This window comes from Pyrenophora tritici-repentis, chromosome 9 (assembly GCF_003171515.1).
Source record: "Pyrenophora tritici-repentis strain M4 chromosome 9, whole genome shotgun sequence".
NCBI classification, from domain to species: Eukaryota; Fungi; Ascomycota; class Dothideomycetes; order Pleosporales; family Pleosporaceae; genus Pyrenophora; species Pyrenophora tritici-repentis.
In genome coordinates this window covers 1,807,784-1,823,080 of record NC_089398.1, presented here as the reverse complement: position 1 = coordinate 1,823,080, position 15,297 = coordinate 1,807,784, and the positions used below count along the sequence as shown (strand labels likewise).

Here is a 15,297-nt window from a genome sequence, read left to right as displayed (position 1 = left end):
GGACCTCGAGGGAGGATTCCTAGTTACAGCAGCTTGAAGCATACTGTCGTCAAGGCGGTGCCTACATGATTATTGATATATGCGTCATCTTAGCTAAGCAGAGAACAATACATTAATTGCTCAATTAGTCGGCGTCTGCTTTGCGATGATATCGAGAGATGACAAGGTAGGTAAAAGGAAGGCTGCAGCAGCCAGAAATTTATGCCACTACCCGCAGGAACACGTACGCTAGCAGGGGTAAGCTTCGGCCCGACCGTTCATTGAGCGCGCGCGTCTCAACTCTCACCAAAGGGACACGAGACAAGAAAGGAAGGGTAACACGTTGATGCCAGATTTGCATTGAAACTAGGCACCACTTTTGCCATAGTAACCTGCATCTTGCCTTTTCGATTCTTCATCCCTTTACTACCTTGCACGCTGCGTTACTACACACATCCACAACCCTCAAAATGCCGACAATGTGGCTTTCAGATACCCAGAGTGAGTTGCACAGACATGCAGGATTCGGAACGCTTCTGCAGGATATCTGCTAACATGTGAATAGAGATTGGGGTCGCCTTCTGCTCAGGGGGTAGGTACGCACCCTCTACCACTCATGCGCCGGTTATGCGACGGAAGATTGACAGTACGGATAGGCGGACTCTTTCTCATGGGCGGTGTCATGATGTTTTTTGATCGTGCAATGTATGTTTCTCTGCTACTTTCTACACCCCATCTCTCACTAACACGATCCAGGCTCGCAATGGGAAATGTACGCCGACCCTCCCTCGAACCCCCTCCCCCACCTCGACCATGAACTTTCTTTAACACTCCCCGCAGATACTCTTCCTAATCGGCCTCACGCTCATCATCGGCACCACAAAGACTGTCGCCTTCTTCGCCCGCAAACAGAAATGGAAGGGCACGCTTGCCTTTGTCGCGGGTATATCGCTTATCCTCATGCGCTGGGCTTTCATCGGCTTCGTAATCGAGCTGTACGGTATACTGGTGCTGTTTGGAGACTTTTTGGCGACGATTGCGGGCTTCGTTAGTAATGTGCCCGTGGTTGGGCCGTATATTGCAAAGGCGTTGGAGACGATAAGTGGGGCGAGGCGGAATGCGGATATGCCTGTATAGAGAAAGGGCAGAAGCGTGAGGGCTCTGCAGTTGAGGACGTAAGGGTATGTGGAATGATGCGATGATGTATTATATGTAGGCGTTGTTGGACGGCACTGGCCTGCAATGAGAGGATGATGCGAAGCTTTTGCGGGCGTTTGAGTTATGTTCATACAGGCTACTGATGGCGTTATTATTGAGTACATTTCACGCTCATACCTTGTGGCGTATGTCATGGCTTGTATGCTCCAAGTAATATGGGGGATATCCTCTGCCAGCAGTGAAATCATCCAATTGGCTCTAAACTGCTGGACTAATTGCGTACTCTATTATTGTCATCTAATCGACATTGAAATGTACATCTCTCTTGAAATACAGTCGTCTACGTTGTGTTGGCCTATCGAAGACGATTGTAACACATGCACCCAAGCACTCACGTGCTTTCGCGTTCTCGCGTTCTACAATTTCCCCGCGCCCTCTGTACCCTCCCACACCACATCAACACCACAAACACACAGACACACCCCAAAACATGTCACGCAGAGAATCTTCATTCGTGCGCCAACCTGAAGATGAATCCTACACATGGATCCACCGCGCATTCCTCCAAGCCTTCCAAACCCACGGCATCCTCACCCTAGACGAAATAAAGCCAATCCTCGCAAACATAGTAACAGCCTCCAGTGCGCCTCCACCTCCCCCTCCCCTCCCCTCCCAACCCCCACTAACACAAAACCCCAAACAGACCCCAACCGCCCCTGGACAGCAGCCGACATAACCCTCCCCTTCCTAACCTCGACCCTCCAAACAATAAACGCCAAGCTCCTCCCCCTCGACTACGAAATCCGGTGGGCCAAAGACCAAACCCCCAAACCAATCCTGCACTACGCCCTCGTCAACAACGCCAGCGACCCCCTAACCCAACAAGCCACGCGCTTCTCCCCCACGGAAATAGCATACATACGCCGTCTTTTGGATTTCATGTTCGACACGAATAACACGCCTATCCGTGAAGTCATGGCTGTATCGCAAGTTCAAGCTGCGAACCTCGCGCGTCCACCGCGGAGGCCCCGGCAGAGCGCCGCTACAGTCGCAGAAGAAGGGGGAGAAGACCAAATAACCCCCGATGCAGGTCTTTCGATGCAAGAGGCAGAAGATATTCTCCACCGTCTTGTCACGAGCTCTTTCTTTTCGAAGTCGCAAAAAGGGTATTATACACTGGCCCCCCGCTCCCTGATCGAACTACGCTCCTACCTCAAGGAAACGTACAACGATGAAGATACGCAGCGTATACGCGATTGTCATGGTTGCAAGGAGATTGTGACGGTGGGGATAAGGTGTAATGAGAAGGAGTGTGGGGTTAGGTGGCATGATGCGTGTGCGAATGCGTTTTATAGGGGGAGAGGGGGCAGGGAGAGGCTGTGTCCGAAGTGTAAGACGGAGTGTGGGGGGAATGTTTTTGTGGGAGAGAGGGCAGATGCGGTGAGAGGGGGAGGGAGGGGGAGGGGGAGTTTGATGGCGCAGGAGGAGGAGGACGGAGAGAAGGAGTAGGGGTTGGGTTTGGTTGGTTAAGGATATACCCGGTATGCTGAAAAGTCTCAATCAATGTAGAAAGATGTCACTGTACAAAGTAGAGAGAAAACGTTTGATTTTAGAGGGTTGAGTCCCATTCATGTATTTCCTTGATACATGACCCAACATCAAGACTCATCAACCCCATCTCTTTTTTCATTCTGTAAACTTTTATGTTTTCGTCAACGAAGCAAAACGCCTAGCCAAATACCCTCATCATCATAATCTATACACACACATACAAGTCGTTGCCCTACGCACCATTAGACGCCTTGTTCGCCCTCCTCTCTGCTACAGCCGCGGAAAGGTTCTCAAGCGTGTCAACAGTCGTCTCCCAGTCGATGCAAGCATCGGTGATGGAGACGCCCTTCTTGAGGCCGCTGGGGCCCTCTGGTGGCACCTTTTGGTTTCCCTCGTTGATGTTTGACTCGATCATGACGCCGACGATGCCGGTTTCGCCGTTGCGGATCTGGTCGGCAATGTCTTTTGCGACGAGAGGTTGGTTGCGGTGGTTTTTGTTGGAGTTGCCTGTTGTAGTGTTAGTTTATACTCGTTGCTAGGGTATGGTTTCTGGAAATGGGGACATACCGTGCGAGCAATCCACCATCATAACCTCCGGAAGACCCTTCTTCTTCAACGCCTCGCGTGCCGCCTTGATACTGTCCTTGTCGTAGTTTGTGCCCTTTGTTCCTCCGCGCAGAATGACAAAGCAGTGCTCGTTACCTGCTGTTCGGGTGATGGCGGCGAGGCCCTGCTTGGTGACACCGAGAAAATGGTGCTTTGCAGCCGCAGCGCCAATCGCATCGACGGCGACTGTCAGACCACCGTCGGTCCCGTTCTTGAAACCAATGGGGAAAGAGAGACCGGACGCAAGTTCACGATGCAGTTGCGACTCTGTTGTGCGTGCGCCAATAGCGCCGAGCGAGATGAGGTCCGCGAGGAATTGCGGGGAGATTGTATCGAGCATCTCAGAGGCAATAGGCATACCAGCCGATGTAAGGTCTACAAACAACTTGCGGGATACCCTTAGACCCTTGTTGATCTTGAAGCTCTCGTCAATGTCCGGGTCGTTGATGAGACCCTTCCAGCCGACGGTTGTGCGCGGCTTCTCTAGGTAGGCACGCATAATGATGCAGAGGTTGTCTTGCAGCTTGTCGGCGAGGGCCTTGAGGCGCTGGCAGTACTCGAGCGCTTGCTCTGGGTCGTGCAGCGAGCAAGGGCCGACCATGACGAGGAGACGGTCATCTTTTTGCGTGATGATGCTGGCCGCGTCCTTGCGGCCTTGCAGAACCGTCTTTTCGGCGTGTGCGGGAATGGGAATCTCGGATGCGAGGAGTTGCGGTGGGATCAAAGGGTCGTAGCCCAGGACTACATGGTGGGATTAGTTTGGTCGTGGTTAGAATGGTCGGCGGAGGGGTGGAATGTACCGCGCACGTCGTCACTGGGGGAGTCGTTGGCAGACATTTGAGCCGGAGGGTCTGCTGAGGGGGCCATGTTACGAGCGTGTGTGTGTGTATTTGAAGTTTTCTTTGTGTATGTTAGGATGCTTTGTTTTGCACGTACAAACTATTTGACTCACTTTTGACTCACTCTTACAGTCTTAGCACACCAGATGCGGGATATTCCAGTGGCACAGACTAGGTCCGGTGTCGGCGGCGCAAGTAAAGTGCGGTACGACAGTCAAAGCGCGTTGGCTAATACAGTCATATGTTCGAAATATTTCGTGACTTGTGAATGGTGGGGCACTGGTTCCTCCTGGCTCGTCATTTAAACTTACTTAGTTGGTTATCGATACTGCAGATGCACCTGCGCCGCCAAGCTTGGATGCATCAAATTGCTAAATGCCCTCGCCCTGTTGGCTGCGTACTGGAGACGGTGACGCCGGGCGAGGACGACCCTGCGTGTAAGAGACCAAAGAATGCGCTCTCATTGACCAAAATGACCCAAATGACCCGTGCCGCCTTTCTCCATGCTTGACGATAAACCAACAGCAACCCCTCGGGGCGACCAGACATCTCACGCTCCCTTTGCCCAGCTCGCCATGTAGCTACACAAAGACGCCTCTGTGGCTCCCCGCGACCACAGCAGACAGGTCAAAAGCACCTCCGTCCTCCTTGGACATGCATATACGTGGCCCACGTGATGATCAGGCAGGGTTCCAGGGAATCCTCGAGCTGGCCTCTCCTTCCTATTCACTTACTCCGCCACGCCCGTGTAAACAACAACATCGCGACTGCCATCACGCCCACCCGGCCGCTGAATCCCAGCTACGGGCCTCGCACTTCCCGACGCTCAAAGGGTCTCCCCCCCACACGATCGCTCGACAAGTAGAGGCGCGCGACTCCACTCTACCGACCGGGGTTCTTTTCATGCGACCTGAAACCGCGCAGCCGCCCCTAATAGTCATATCTACCCCTCGCCCGCGTGCTTCAAAACATATGTGCTAGGCACTTTGATCGCAGTCTCGATCCTTCAACGCTATCGCCTCCAATCTCTCTGTTCGCTACAAGAACCGCCGCTCCCCCACTTCGCATCCCGTCTGGACCCCGTTAGGACTGCAAGCCGGACCACCTATTTCTCGACCCCAACCATGTTTCAGATGACGGTCAGGAAGCGCGGCCGCGACGACGACTCGGATTCTGAGATTGATGAAGACAGGTATATCAAGGTACGTTGTATGGGTATATATCGAAACATCTGGCTAACGGTAGTGTAGAAAGCCCGCCCAGTATGTAGCGAACAAGCAAACTACGGACAATTCCGCTTCCAATCACCTGCGACGTTTCCTCACCGGCCTTCGCCCTCTCCGCCTAGGCTGTTTACCGACATTCGATCCATGACACCAGCCAAATCAGACTACGGCGGAGCACAATCACCAGATTCAGTTTCGGGCGGGCCAGTCTGCTTATCAAGAGAGTCAAGTAATATGGACTACGACATGGACATGGATGAAGACGACTTTGACGTCCGGAGCCAGCCGCCAGAGTCACCCGCATTATATTCATCCACCAACAGCTTCATGCGACCAGCCATGCTGCAATCGTCTCTCTTCAACTCGGAACCCTCTCCCAGCAACGGCCGTCTCCCAACCCCAATACACGCCACCTTTAAGCGCGGAGGCATGAATGGCTTGGGTTACCCCATGAGCGGCTCAGCAGGCGGACTTCGCACATCCGACCCCTCGATGCAAGCACCGCCTCCAACCTGGAAATCATCACGGCAAGAAAAGGAGGAAGACCGAAGCAGACGCATGCCCTCGCCTATTAGTGAAGATGACGACATTCCAGATACCCCTACGGCTCTCACTCAATCCCAACTCTCGCGACTTAGTGTTTCGCACGACTACATGGAGACGGAGGAGTCGTCCAACCTCGTACCGCCCATTACGCCTCGCACACGCAAACGAAGCGGCGCGTTGACGGGAATGGGGAGGTTTAGCATGGGATATCGTGATGATTGTGAAAAGTGTAGACAGAGGGTTCCAGGGCATTATTCGCACTATCTTCCGTAGGCCGGGGTTTCTTTTAACTAGGGTTGTTATTGGTCATGAACGAACGAACGCACGGAATGGGACGGGGTGGCACAGGAAACAGTCTATGACGAGGACTGGGGGGGTTTATGATTACTGAATGTGTTTTTGTTACTGGAGTTTGAGCATGTCCATGGGTATCAGTTATCATGCGGTTTCCTAATATATTGGCGATTCAACAGGTTTTTACCTTGAACGCAAGCATAGCGGCGTTATTTGGGCTAGGTTTCCAGGCGTCGAATGCGGGTATTTCTTTGGTGGTATCTGATATCCCGGGATATTCAACGGGGGTTACTTGAGGTGTACATGGACTTGTTCCTGGACGGACGCAGCAACGCTATTCCTGCATCGTTATCCAATGTTTTAGTTTATATTATAACTACAACTACAAAGGCTATTTATCCATCTAATCATCGTAATCCCACATGCAGTTTGTGAGCGAACCAACCACCCGAGGCAGTCAGATCACGCATCTTCCCAGCCACCCATCTTCACCGGTGAACCATGCAGGTATCGCTAGATTCCTTCAACCCAAGCGAACCACCACAAACAAGAATTTGTTCAACACTCACCACTCCGGCGCTTTTCAAAGCTCCCAAGCTTCCTTCCTACTTAGCCCCTAACCACCGCCCAGCACGCCGTCTCCAACGCGGCGAAGTCCCAAGCTCCAGTCCCCCCTAGTTAGTACCTACACTACACACCAAGCCCAACCCTGCCACCCACCTCACCGCTAACCACCACCACCACCACCACCCCAATCCCAAAAAAGCAAACGCTCGCCATCCAAATCCCAATCCCAGATCCCAAATCTAGACTTCCCCCATGTACCTCCGCGCCACATTACCATGACGTCTTGCTTTTTCAGCATGCCATTTACCTTACCTTACCATGTCATCTCATCTCATGCAGGAGTGCGACGATGCGGGAAAAGCAAAGCAGAAAAAGGTCAGAAGAAAGCAAGGGTAAAGTGAGTAAGTGCGGTAAGTAAGTAAGCAAGTGCTGAAACTGCCGCATCCTCCCTCTCCTTGCCTTGGTATTTACCCCGTGAAACGAAACAGGGTGCTTTTAGGCTTTTGCGAGTTTCCAGTTTCTGCTTTCCCAGGGGGGAGGGGGGTAAGGGTGAAACGTGGGCCGGGCATCTTGACTAGGCAAGGCGGGTAGAAAAGGCGGGAAATGGAAATGGAAGTGGAGGATGGAAATAGAAATAGAAGTGGGCGGGTAGGTGGTATGGGTAGGTAGGTAGGGACTGTAAGCTAGAAGATTGCGGGAGGGTGCGAGGGTGCGAGGAAACAAGCGTAAGGGCAAAAGGGAGGGAGGGAGCGGGAACCGACAACGAGAACGGGGTCGGATGAAGTGAACGTTTATAGGGTTATAAACTCATTAGCCTTGGTTACCTAAGTACCCTGCGCTCAACACACTACTAATCTTTCACCCCACACACACATTTTCCCAATCAACATAACATAACATGCAAGAGACGAATCAAGTGAAGAGAGAACACAAGGATAAAATTACCCATATATCTACCCTATACTCTTTTCGACCCGCCATAGGCCCAACCCCGTTATGCTAGACCCATACCCATTTGCCCATTACGGAAAAACCATACGCCACTCCATACACACGCTACGCCTACCCAATGCAAGATATAAAACAAGCCGTGTACTTCTCTAATCCAACGAAGAAGAAGGGTTACAAATAAAGGAAGAAGAAGAAGAAGAAACTATTGCATGAATGAAAAGATGATGCAGCAAAGCATCCATATGAACAAGATGCTTTCAACGCCATCCCAATGAAGCATCTTTGTGTGAAAAAAACACCCCTTCCGCGCTTCAAGAATGCGTATAGTAGTAGTAAAAGTAGTAGTAGTAGAAGAAGAAGAAGTAGCGCCGTCCCTGTGCACCCAGTCCCAGTTCCAGTTCCGATTCCAGACCCATTGATGCAGTTGAACGATTCCAGTTCAGTCCAGTCCAAACCAGCAAGTCCGTTTAACCATTAAACAAATTTTCGTAGTTCTCATTTCCATATCATGATTGCGGGAACAGAAGAGTTCCCGTCGCAGGAGTAAATGACACGAGGCGATTCTGCCTTCTAGGCAGACTTGGGGTGCTGCTCAACCAACCACTCCATGACACTCTCGTAGCAAAGAACAAATTGACGCAGACTTTGCACCATGCTTAAACGCTGGAGACGGAAGTCTTCAACCGTCTTGGCAATTAGGTCAATGTCTTCATTGTTCACCCAGCTGTTTTCGTCTCGTTCGTTCTTGGATAGCTGGTCGTTGGAATCCGTGTCCATTGGAGTCGTCTGCCGAGCATGGCGAGCTTGGCGTTGTCGCTTGAGCATGTCCAAAACAGAGTCTACTGTACAGAATGTACCGGTACGTCCACATCCAGCAGAGCAGTGCACTATGATCGGGCGGCTGTTGGGTGGGTCAGGCTGCGAGGGTGAGCCGCCGTTGACAGAACGAACAACGGCATCAGTCTGCTCGATCAAACCGAGCAGGTGGGTGGGATGCGCTGGCGCACCAAAATCAGGCCAGTGCGAGTATTGGAGTTGGGTGATTTCGCGCATCCTTGCAAAAGGTTCCTCGTCGTTGGAGAGCGTAAACTTGCGCACAACAACGTAGGGCTGCTCCTGGTTCGGGGGGCCGGTAGATGCCTCCTTTGTGAAATTGGCAAGTCTTGGTGGGTTAGTGGACCTGCGCTGGCCCATGGTAGGCCTTGACTGCTCCCTGTGGCGGTAAATCTTCGACGGTTCCAGAGAGGCGCGGCGCTCGCCAAGCTTGTTAAGGTGCAGGTGCCCATATTGCTTCTCCGACCAGTAGTTGTGCGCCTTGACCTGTCCACCTTCTTGCTCAGCGGTGAGCATGACGATGACGCGGACATCTTGTTGCCAAACAACGTTCCAGAAGTCCTGCTAAAGTTAGTAATGCCTATGCATTTGATGTGAGTAACCCACCTTGAAGGTAGCCGGTATTGGTCCCTGCGTTGCAATGTAACGCTTGTTTGAATAAGCGGCCTGGACGTGGTTGGCATTGACATAGTCACAGCTGCCCTCGGCAACTCCCTCAAGCTTGACACGTGTGTGCTCGTAGGGCCAGATGTTGTTGTAGCGGTTCTTTGAACCCTTTTCGATACCTGCAATCTGGATGTGTTGGGCGGTGCCCCCAGAAGTCACTGGAGCGTCGTAGACGACTTCACCAGACAAGGCTTTTTGCATGCGCTTTTGTTCGCGTTTTTCAATCTGCAAAAAGCGTTCGGCGACAGTCTTGCCCTTGTCCTGCTCCTCGGATGCTGTCTGAAGCCATCGGGGGAGATCGTCTTCGACCGATTGGGTCATACCTGCTGGTAGCTTGACGGGCATTTGACCAACACCACCAATGAGATCCATGTTTTGACGGATATTACCGAAGAAGGGATTGGCGGCGTTTTGCGTTGCGGGCATAGGGCAACCGCCAATGACTGGGGCAACAGAAGGCAGGTCGGAGTTGAGGCTCAGAGCAGCAGTACCGGACGTTGGGCTTGCCGAGCTTGGGTGTGTGACCCAGGCAGGGAACTTTTCAGCAAACTCTTGGAAGCCTCCGCGGATTATAAAGGTACCACCTGACCAACCCTCGTTTGTGAACTTTTTCAAAGTGTTGATGCAAGTTGTAGCGTCCTTCATCTGCGACGAGTTGGCGTCATATACTATGATGTGTTTGCTGCTCCTCCATCGTTCAAACTTGTCCCTTTGTTCGTCCTCTTTGAACGTTTCGGCCAGTTTCTGGACATTGAAAGACGGTCTTTTGAGCAGCGTCGTGGGGATGCAGAGACTCAATGCGCCTGTTATGCGGGCTTTGGCATACTGTGTTGAGACGCGGAGATCGAGGAGAAGGACCTCTTCGATTGAAGACTGTAATATATTGACAATGTGCTGGGCAGTAACCATGGTGGGGCCGCTTGTGTTGGTCTGTTCCTCAAAGTGTGCGGGAAGTGTCTCAGCACGTTGATTTGAAATGGACAAGTGATGTAGATGAGACTTTTTCGAGGGCAATGATGGGCGTGGAACGCGAGGCTCAGCGAACTGTGCAAGCGCATCTGAGCGTCCGGTTCCTTCAAAACTTGCTGGTGAATTGCGTCGTGGTCGGTCAGGAAAGACGCCGTTTTCGGTCGACAGCATGCGTTTAGGCGAACGTGGCTTGCATGCCAGTCCTTGTTCATCGCTCGAGTCACTCTTGTCGCTGCATCTGTCCGGCGGTGGCATTGATTGTGAGGAGGGCGATAATCTGGGCTCCATGTTGGCGAAGAAAGGGCTTTTGGAGGAAGCCTTGAGACCCGGCGAGGCAAAGTCGAAACTGCCCAGGGCGAAAGCCCGGTTGTTTTCCGATTGTTTCCTAAATTGCTCAAATTCAGGGTTTTGCTCCACAGGTATTATCCTAGGCGATGCGGCGGCTGTAGAGCGCACATTGGACGTAGGCGGGCTCCAGTTGCCACGAATGTGCTGGGCAGCACTGGAGGAGAAGTGGTCGGTATTGCTGACGGCCAGGCCAAAGTAGTTGGGCGATGGTGTCGAGGGCTCCTTTGGCTTCTGCGAGACGACATGGCTAGGTGTCTTTGCGACGCCGTTCATGCGGGGCGTGAGTGGAGGCAGGGCAGACGTCGGATGCAGGCTCGGTCGAGTCATGGGCGTTGATCCAGTACCGCGCGGACGAGACGACGTGTGGGAGCTGCCTCTGGGCCTTGGGGACAGGGTGGGTGTTGACATGTTGAGGAAGAGGAAGTCTCGGACCAAGGAATTAGGAAAGAGAGAGGGAGGTCTGGGGAGAAGTCGAGATGTGGCGTGCGCACGCGTCGTGAGGAAGCGTGGACTCGACGGACGGGGTTCTGGTCAAGATGTAGGAAGTAGGTGCATGGATTGGATATGAGGCCGGCGGTACTTTTGTCGAAGCGGACGCAGGAGTGGTTGGTGCGTGAAGCAAAGGGACTGGGTTTGGTTTGGTTTGGTGGGGATTGCCGTTGAGCTGAGCGATGACGTATGGCTGGAGGCAACCGACTTTCCTAAAAGGCGCAACAGGCGATGCGCAGGCACAGCCGTGGATCTAGCCGAAGCACAGTGTGTTGCAAGACGTGCGTCTTCTGTAAGGCTGCGGCGCAATTGGCAAAGATCGTCTCGGCGAGCGTGTTCGCTCAGCGACTATGTCCAACCTTCAGGGCAGGTGCAAATACGTTGGCTGCTATAGACGCAGGGTCTGGCTCCTGAGCAGTTTGGGAGAGGACAGCTCTTGTCAGGTCCCGTGACTACAAGGTACTAGGGTACGGTAGGGCTGAAAAAAAAGGGACCAGGAACGGCGGAACAAGCGCAGCGGAAGGCGACAGCTTCTGGGGAGGAAGACGGGGCGGCGGAGGGCGGAAGATCGAGGACGGTTGTGAGGTTTGTGTATCGGCGATCGAGCGACTTAAGAGAGATCGAGAAAGTGTACAATTCAAGGCACGGGCGACGGGGCTATGTGGCAACGCTGGCGCTGGCGCTGGGGGCCGACAATCTCATGCAAAGGCCGCCTTGTCAGCTGTAAAGGGCTATCGCTGGACGGCGCCCCTGTCTATGGCGACATTCACCCTCTAGTGTCGACGCTTCTGGCCAACGGCTGCGGGACACCGCCAAAAGATAATCAAAGTCGAGGCATCACGCTGGCCTGGGGTCCAGCCTGGTACCCGCGCGCTGCGCCCAGATGACCCAGCGCGACACCGCAGCGGCCTTTCTTCGACGACACCAAAAACCTGCTGCCATGCCGGCGAGGCGTCATGGACCAGACGCTGCTCATCTGATTCTGAAACTACGCGACAGGCCCCACGCCCAGCCTAAGCCGCCAGTGCTGTTTGGGGACCCTTACGTTGATCGGCGCCCCGGCCGCTGTCCAGGCCAGACTCTGCCATGCGCATCCTATCCAGAAACGCGCCGTCTCTGGCCTCTTCGCTGCGAGTGCGAGGGAAAAAAACACGTCTGAGCGGGTGGGGTTCGGTCGGTCCACGAAAGCCGTACTTGTACTTTGCCATGATGCGTGCTTTTGCGCCTCCAAAGCCAGACCGCCAGTTTGTCACGCCGGAATGGTCAGGTCAGCCGCCGTTGGAAAACCAGCCAGCTTCCCACCGCTTGATCCCTGTGGCGGATATTGTTCGGCCTGTATTCGTAGCAAGCTGAGCTCATGTCTCCCCCACCGGTTTTGGAGAGGTGCAGCTCCATGCCCAACTGGGAATTGCGCGAGAAAACGAACAACAACGGTACTTGAGAAGCATCAAACGTCAGGGCGAATCTGCGCCCAGGTGGGGTCAATAGTCCCGTCAACCACGACAGTATGACGCCCTACGTCTCGGACCAAAGCACCGAGCCCGTGTGACCGATTGACGCCCTGACAGCGCGACGAACCACTACCTCGACACCTGCACCATGCAAACCATGGATGCGTCGCCTCACTTCGTCGCCATAGCGCCCCCTGGGTTGATGACTCGTCCACTTCACCATCAACATGTTGCTGTCAACCGCTGGGGGATCGGCAAGGTAAGCCGAGGGGAATCCTTGACACCATGAGAACATGGCCATACCGGCATCTTGGTAAACCGTTCGGCTGTGGATCCACTGCATGCATGGCTAGAGTTAATGAACTGTACACACCACCGGTTCGAGAAGTTATGCACATGCTATTGCTAATCAACATGGCCATATCCGCGAATGCCCATCTAAACCCTGAATTGGCCAAACTGCTAAAAACCTGGATATAATGCGTGTCTTTGCGCCTGATTATGTGAATATACGAAGAAATCAATCGCACCAAAACCTCCTAATAATCCCATCCACTACATCTCCATCCGTTCCGTTACCGGAGGCTGGGACCTGGTCTGCCCATGCTTCTTCGACTTGTCATAGCACACGCCGAAGAACCCCTCCGATGTGCAACTGGTAGAAGTAGCGGTGGGTGTCGACTTGGGTGTGTGATGAGTTTTTGCAGGTGGGTCATCGCCATCAAGACAGCCGCCAAACCAACCCGGGTATTTGCAGGACGATGTCGAGGTCGGAGATGCTGAAGTTGTAGTCACAGTGGGAGCCGGGGCTGCCGTTGTGGTGTACTTCCTCGTCGTGGTGATTATCACTTCATCCTTGCACCCAAACCAGCCAGGTGTTTTGCAGCTCGTGGTAGTCTCGGTCGTCGTAACAGTCGTTTTGGGGTGGGATGTGGTCGTCGATTCGTCGAGACATCCCCACCAACCAGGCGTCTTGCATGTTTCCGTCCTGGTACGAGTTGACCGCATTGTCGTCGATGTGGCAGCAGGCTTGGAGCTCGTTGTCGTCTCAGTGCCGTTGCTCTCAAAGTAGTCCCACATGAAGCAGTCGGTGCAGTTTGCATAAGGCTCGCATTTGGGAGGCTCATCGTACTTCATTATGACATCTCGGATGACTTCAAGAATCTTGTGGGTGCCGATACCAAGACGCCAGCCAAAGTCCTTGACTGTGTCATAGACGCACTTTTGCCCAGTATGGCAGACGCTCTGCATAGCATAGCCGCCAATGGTGCAGGCGCTGGTAGCTGAGTTGCACGCACCCATGTATATGGGGTCTGCTGTGTGTCCAAAGTGGAAGCCGCCCGTGAATTTACGCTGCTGGAGCGAGCCAATCTGATGACCAGGAGGCACTGGCAGACCAAGGCGCGCGGCCGGCATGGCTTCAGGGACCGCCTCAAAGGTGACTGCTGGATGCCCGAAAGTGAGGGCGAGGAAAGAAGCGACAGCACCGCCGAGCGAATGACCCGCCATCCATACTTCAGCATTTGGGTACAGTGCAGTTACGTTATGGTATAGATCCTGGGCGGCGTAGTAGTAGTGATTCTTGGCGCGAAGGGCAGTCACAAGACACGTCGAGTTGCACGTGTAGGCTGAGGTTTGACAGTCGCAAACTTGTCGCCAGAGGAATTGACCGCCCTGACCGCAGCAGCAGCTGAAGAAGAGGTTGTCATTGATCTTATCATTGGTAGTCGTCTCGGAGCCGTCGAACATGGCGGGTGAGGTACCCTTGAGGCCGATGACAATGGTTTGGTTCTTGGTGTCGGCGAAGATGTGACCTCGCAGTCCATCTGATTCCCATCCAAAGTCCTCGGTGTAATTGAAACCACCACCAACGTCTTCCCATTGACCAGTGTTCGGTTCTAGGATGTAGGCGTCCGAGGCCATGCGCGCGAAGCTGAGGACGGTTTCCCTATCAGTCACGTTGGGGCCGGTGATGTCGTCGAGCGTCCAGTCTTCTTCGGGAAGCTGCACAGCGCGTCCCTTCATTCTGCCCCATTCCAGTATGCCGTTGACGGTTTCCTTGCTCCTGTCTCTCATTCGCTGAATGGTCATGGCCTCTGACCTAGCTCGCAGGCGCGGCATAGGCTGGCGGTTGGCCGAGTCGTCCCCTTGGGCCATCCATACTGCTGCCTGTTCTGGAATATCCAGACGTCTGTGCAGCTCCGGGTACTTGTAGGTGCCATGGTGGAAAACATGACGCAGAGTAAAGTCCTTTTCGCTACTGTCGTCGTTGGACGGCAGAGGCAGAGGCGGCAACACGGGGATATCGGCTATAACGCTGGCGGCGAGGAACGACAGGACCAGGGAAGCTGTGACGCGCGATGCCGAGGAACAAAGCAGTCGTCGACGCATCATGTACTGTTTACTATATGCAACGAGAGTCTCAGGAAATGGCAGCGAAACGCGTGTGCAAGTGCTTGGAGAGCGATGGGTGGTTCGATGCATCGATGACGATCAGTGCTACACTGACCCCAGACGCTGGTGGCGTCGGCTTGCACGTGCGGAGAATGCGCGGGGAGCTACCATGGCTCCTGATGGCCTGCGAGCTGTGGAGCTTCAACAAACTATATGTGCGCCCCCGGCTCCATAGTCGCTCGCTGCCTTTTGCTCTTAGTCAGCCAATTCCGACGGCTGGCTCTTCGAATGTTGGATACATCGGCCCAGTCTGACCAAATCGACTTCCGGTCCATTCGGAACCGCGCTGCATGACGTGAACGCGCGTGAAGCTCATCCAGTTTCACAGCTGCTCTACCTAGGTGCTTTCCATGCAGGCACCCGACCATC

At 53.7% G+C, this 15,297-nt stretch overlaps 7 protein-coding genes across 7 annotated transcripts; 3 read left to right on the top strand and 4 right to left on the bottom strand.

Annotated features, from left to right (window-relative positions):
• Positions 1–449: 449 nt before the first annotated feature.
• Positions 450–1,116, top strand: PtrM4_150550 (GOT1, Membrane protein involved in Golgi transport; the record flags this gene model as incomplete). The annotated part of the gene is made up of 5 exons (XM_001938509.2): positions 450–480; positions 545–571; positions 636–684; positions 736–751; positions 820–1,116. The coding sequence occupies 5 exons, from the start codon at positions 450–452 to the stop codon at positions 1,114–1,116; spliced, it is 420 nt and encodes a 139-aa protein (XP_001938544.2).
• A 511-nt stretch (positions 1,117–1,627) lies between these two features.
• On the top strand, positions 1,628–2,531 carry PtrM4_150540 (SMC-Nse1 multi-domain protein; the record flags this gene model as incomplete). Its single annotated transcript, XM_066110060.1, has 3 exons — positions 1,628–1,778; positions 1,841–2,383; positions 2,527–2,531. The coding sequence occupies 3 exons, from the start codon at positions 1,628–1,630 to the stop codon at positions 2,529–2,531; spliced, it is 699 nt and encodes a 232-aa protein (XP_065960043.1).
• Positions 2,532–2,920: 389 nt separating this feature from the next.
• PtrM4_150530 (AroG, 3-deoxy-D-arabino-heptulosonate 7-phosphate (DAHP) synthase) lies at positions 2,921–4,161 on the bottom strand (the record flags this gene model as incomplete). The annotated part of the gene is made up of 3 exons (XM_001938511.1): positions 2,921–3,195; positions 3,256–4,035; positions 4,095–4,161. 3 exons carry the CDS (start codon positions 4,159–4,161, stop codon positions 2,921–2,923), a joined length of 1,122 nt encoding a protein of 373 aa, XP_001938546.1.
• A 1,096-nt stretch (positions 4,162–5,257) lies between these two features.
• PtrM4_150520 (uncharacterized protein) lies at positions 5,258–6,178 on the top strand (the record flags this gene model as incomplete). The annotated part of the gene is made up of 2 exons (XM_001938512.1): positions 5,258–5,335; positions 5,384–6,178. 2 exons carry the CDS (start codon positions 5,258–5,260, stop codon positions 6,176–6,178), a joined length of 873 nt encoding a protein of 290 aa, XP_001938547.1.
• A 2,109-nt stretch (positions 6,179–8,287) lies between these two features.
• On the bottom strand, positions 8,288–10,807 carry PtrM4_150510 (PTP2, Protein tyrosine phosphatase; the record flags this gene model as incomplete). Its single annotated transcript, XM_001938513.2, has 2 exons — positions 8,288–9,112; positions 9,158–10,807. 2 exons carry the CDS (start codon positions 10,805–10,807, stop codon positions 8,288–8,290), a joined length of 2,475 nt encoding a protein of 824 aa, XP_001938548.2.
• Positions 10,808–12,036: 1,229 nt separating this feature from the next.
• Positions 12,037–12,231, bottom strand: PtrM4_150500 (uncharacterized protein; the record flags this gene model as incomplete). The annotated part of the gene is made up of 1 exon (XM_066110059.1): positions 12,037–12,231. The coding sequence occupies one exon, from the start codon at positions 12,229–12,231 to the stop codon at positions 12,037–12,039; it is 195 nt and encodes a 64-aa protein (XP_065960042.1).
• A 798-nt stretch (positions 12,232–13,029) lies between these two features.
• PtrM4_150490 (CVT17, putative lipase essential for disintegration autophagic bodies inside the vacuole) lies at positions 13,030–14,865 on the bottom strand (the record flags this gene model as incomplete). The annotated part of the gene is made up of 1 exon (XM_001938515.1): positions 13,030–14,865. One exon carries the CDS (start codon positions 14,863–14,865, stop codon positions 13,030–13,032), a length of 1,836 nt encoding a protein of 611 aa, XP_001938550.1.
• Positions 14,866–15,297: the final 432 nt, after the last annotated feature.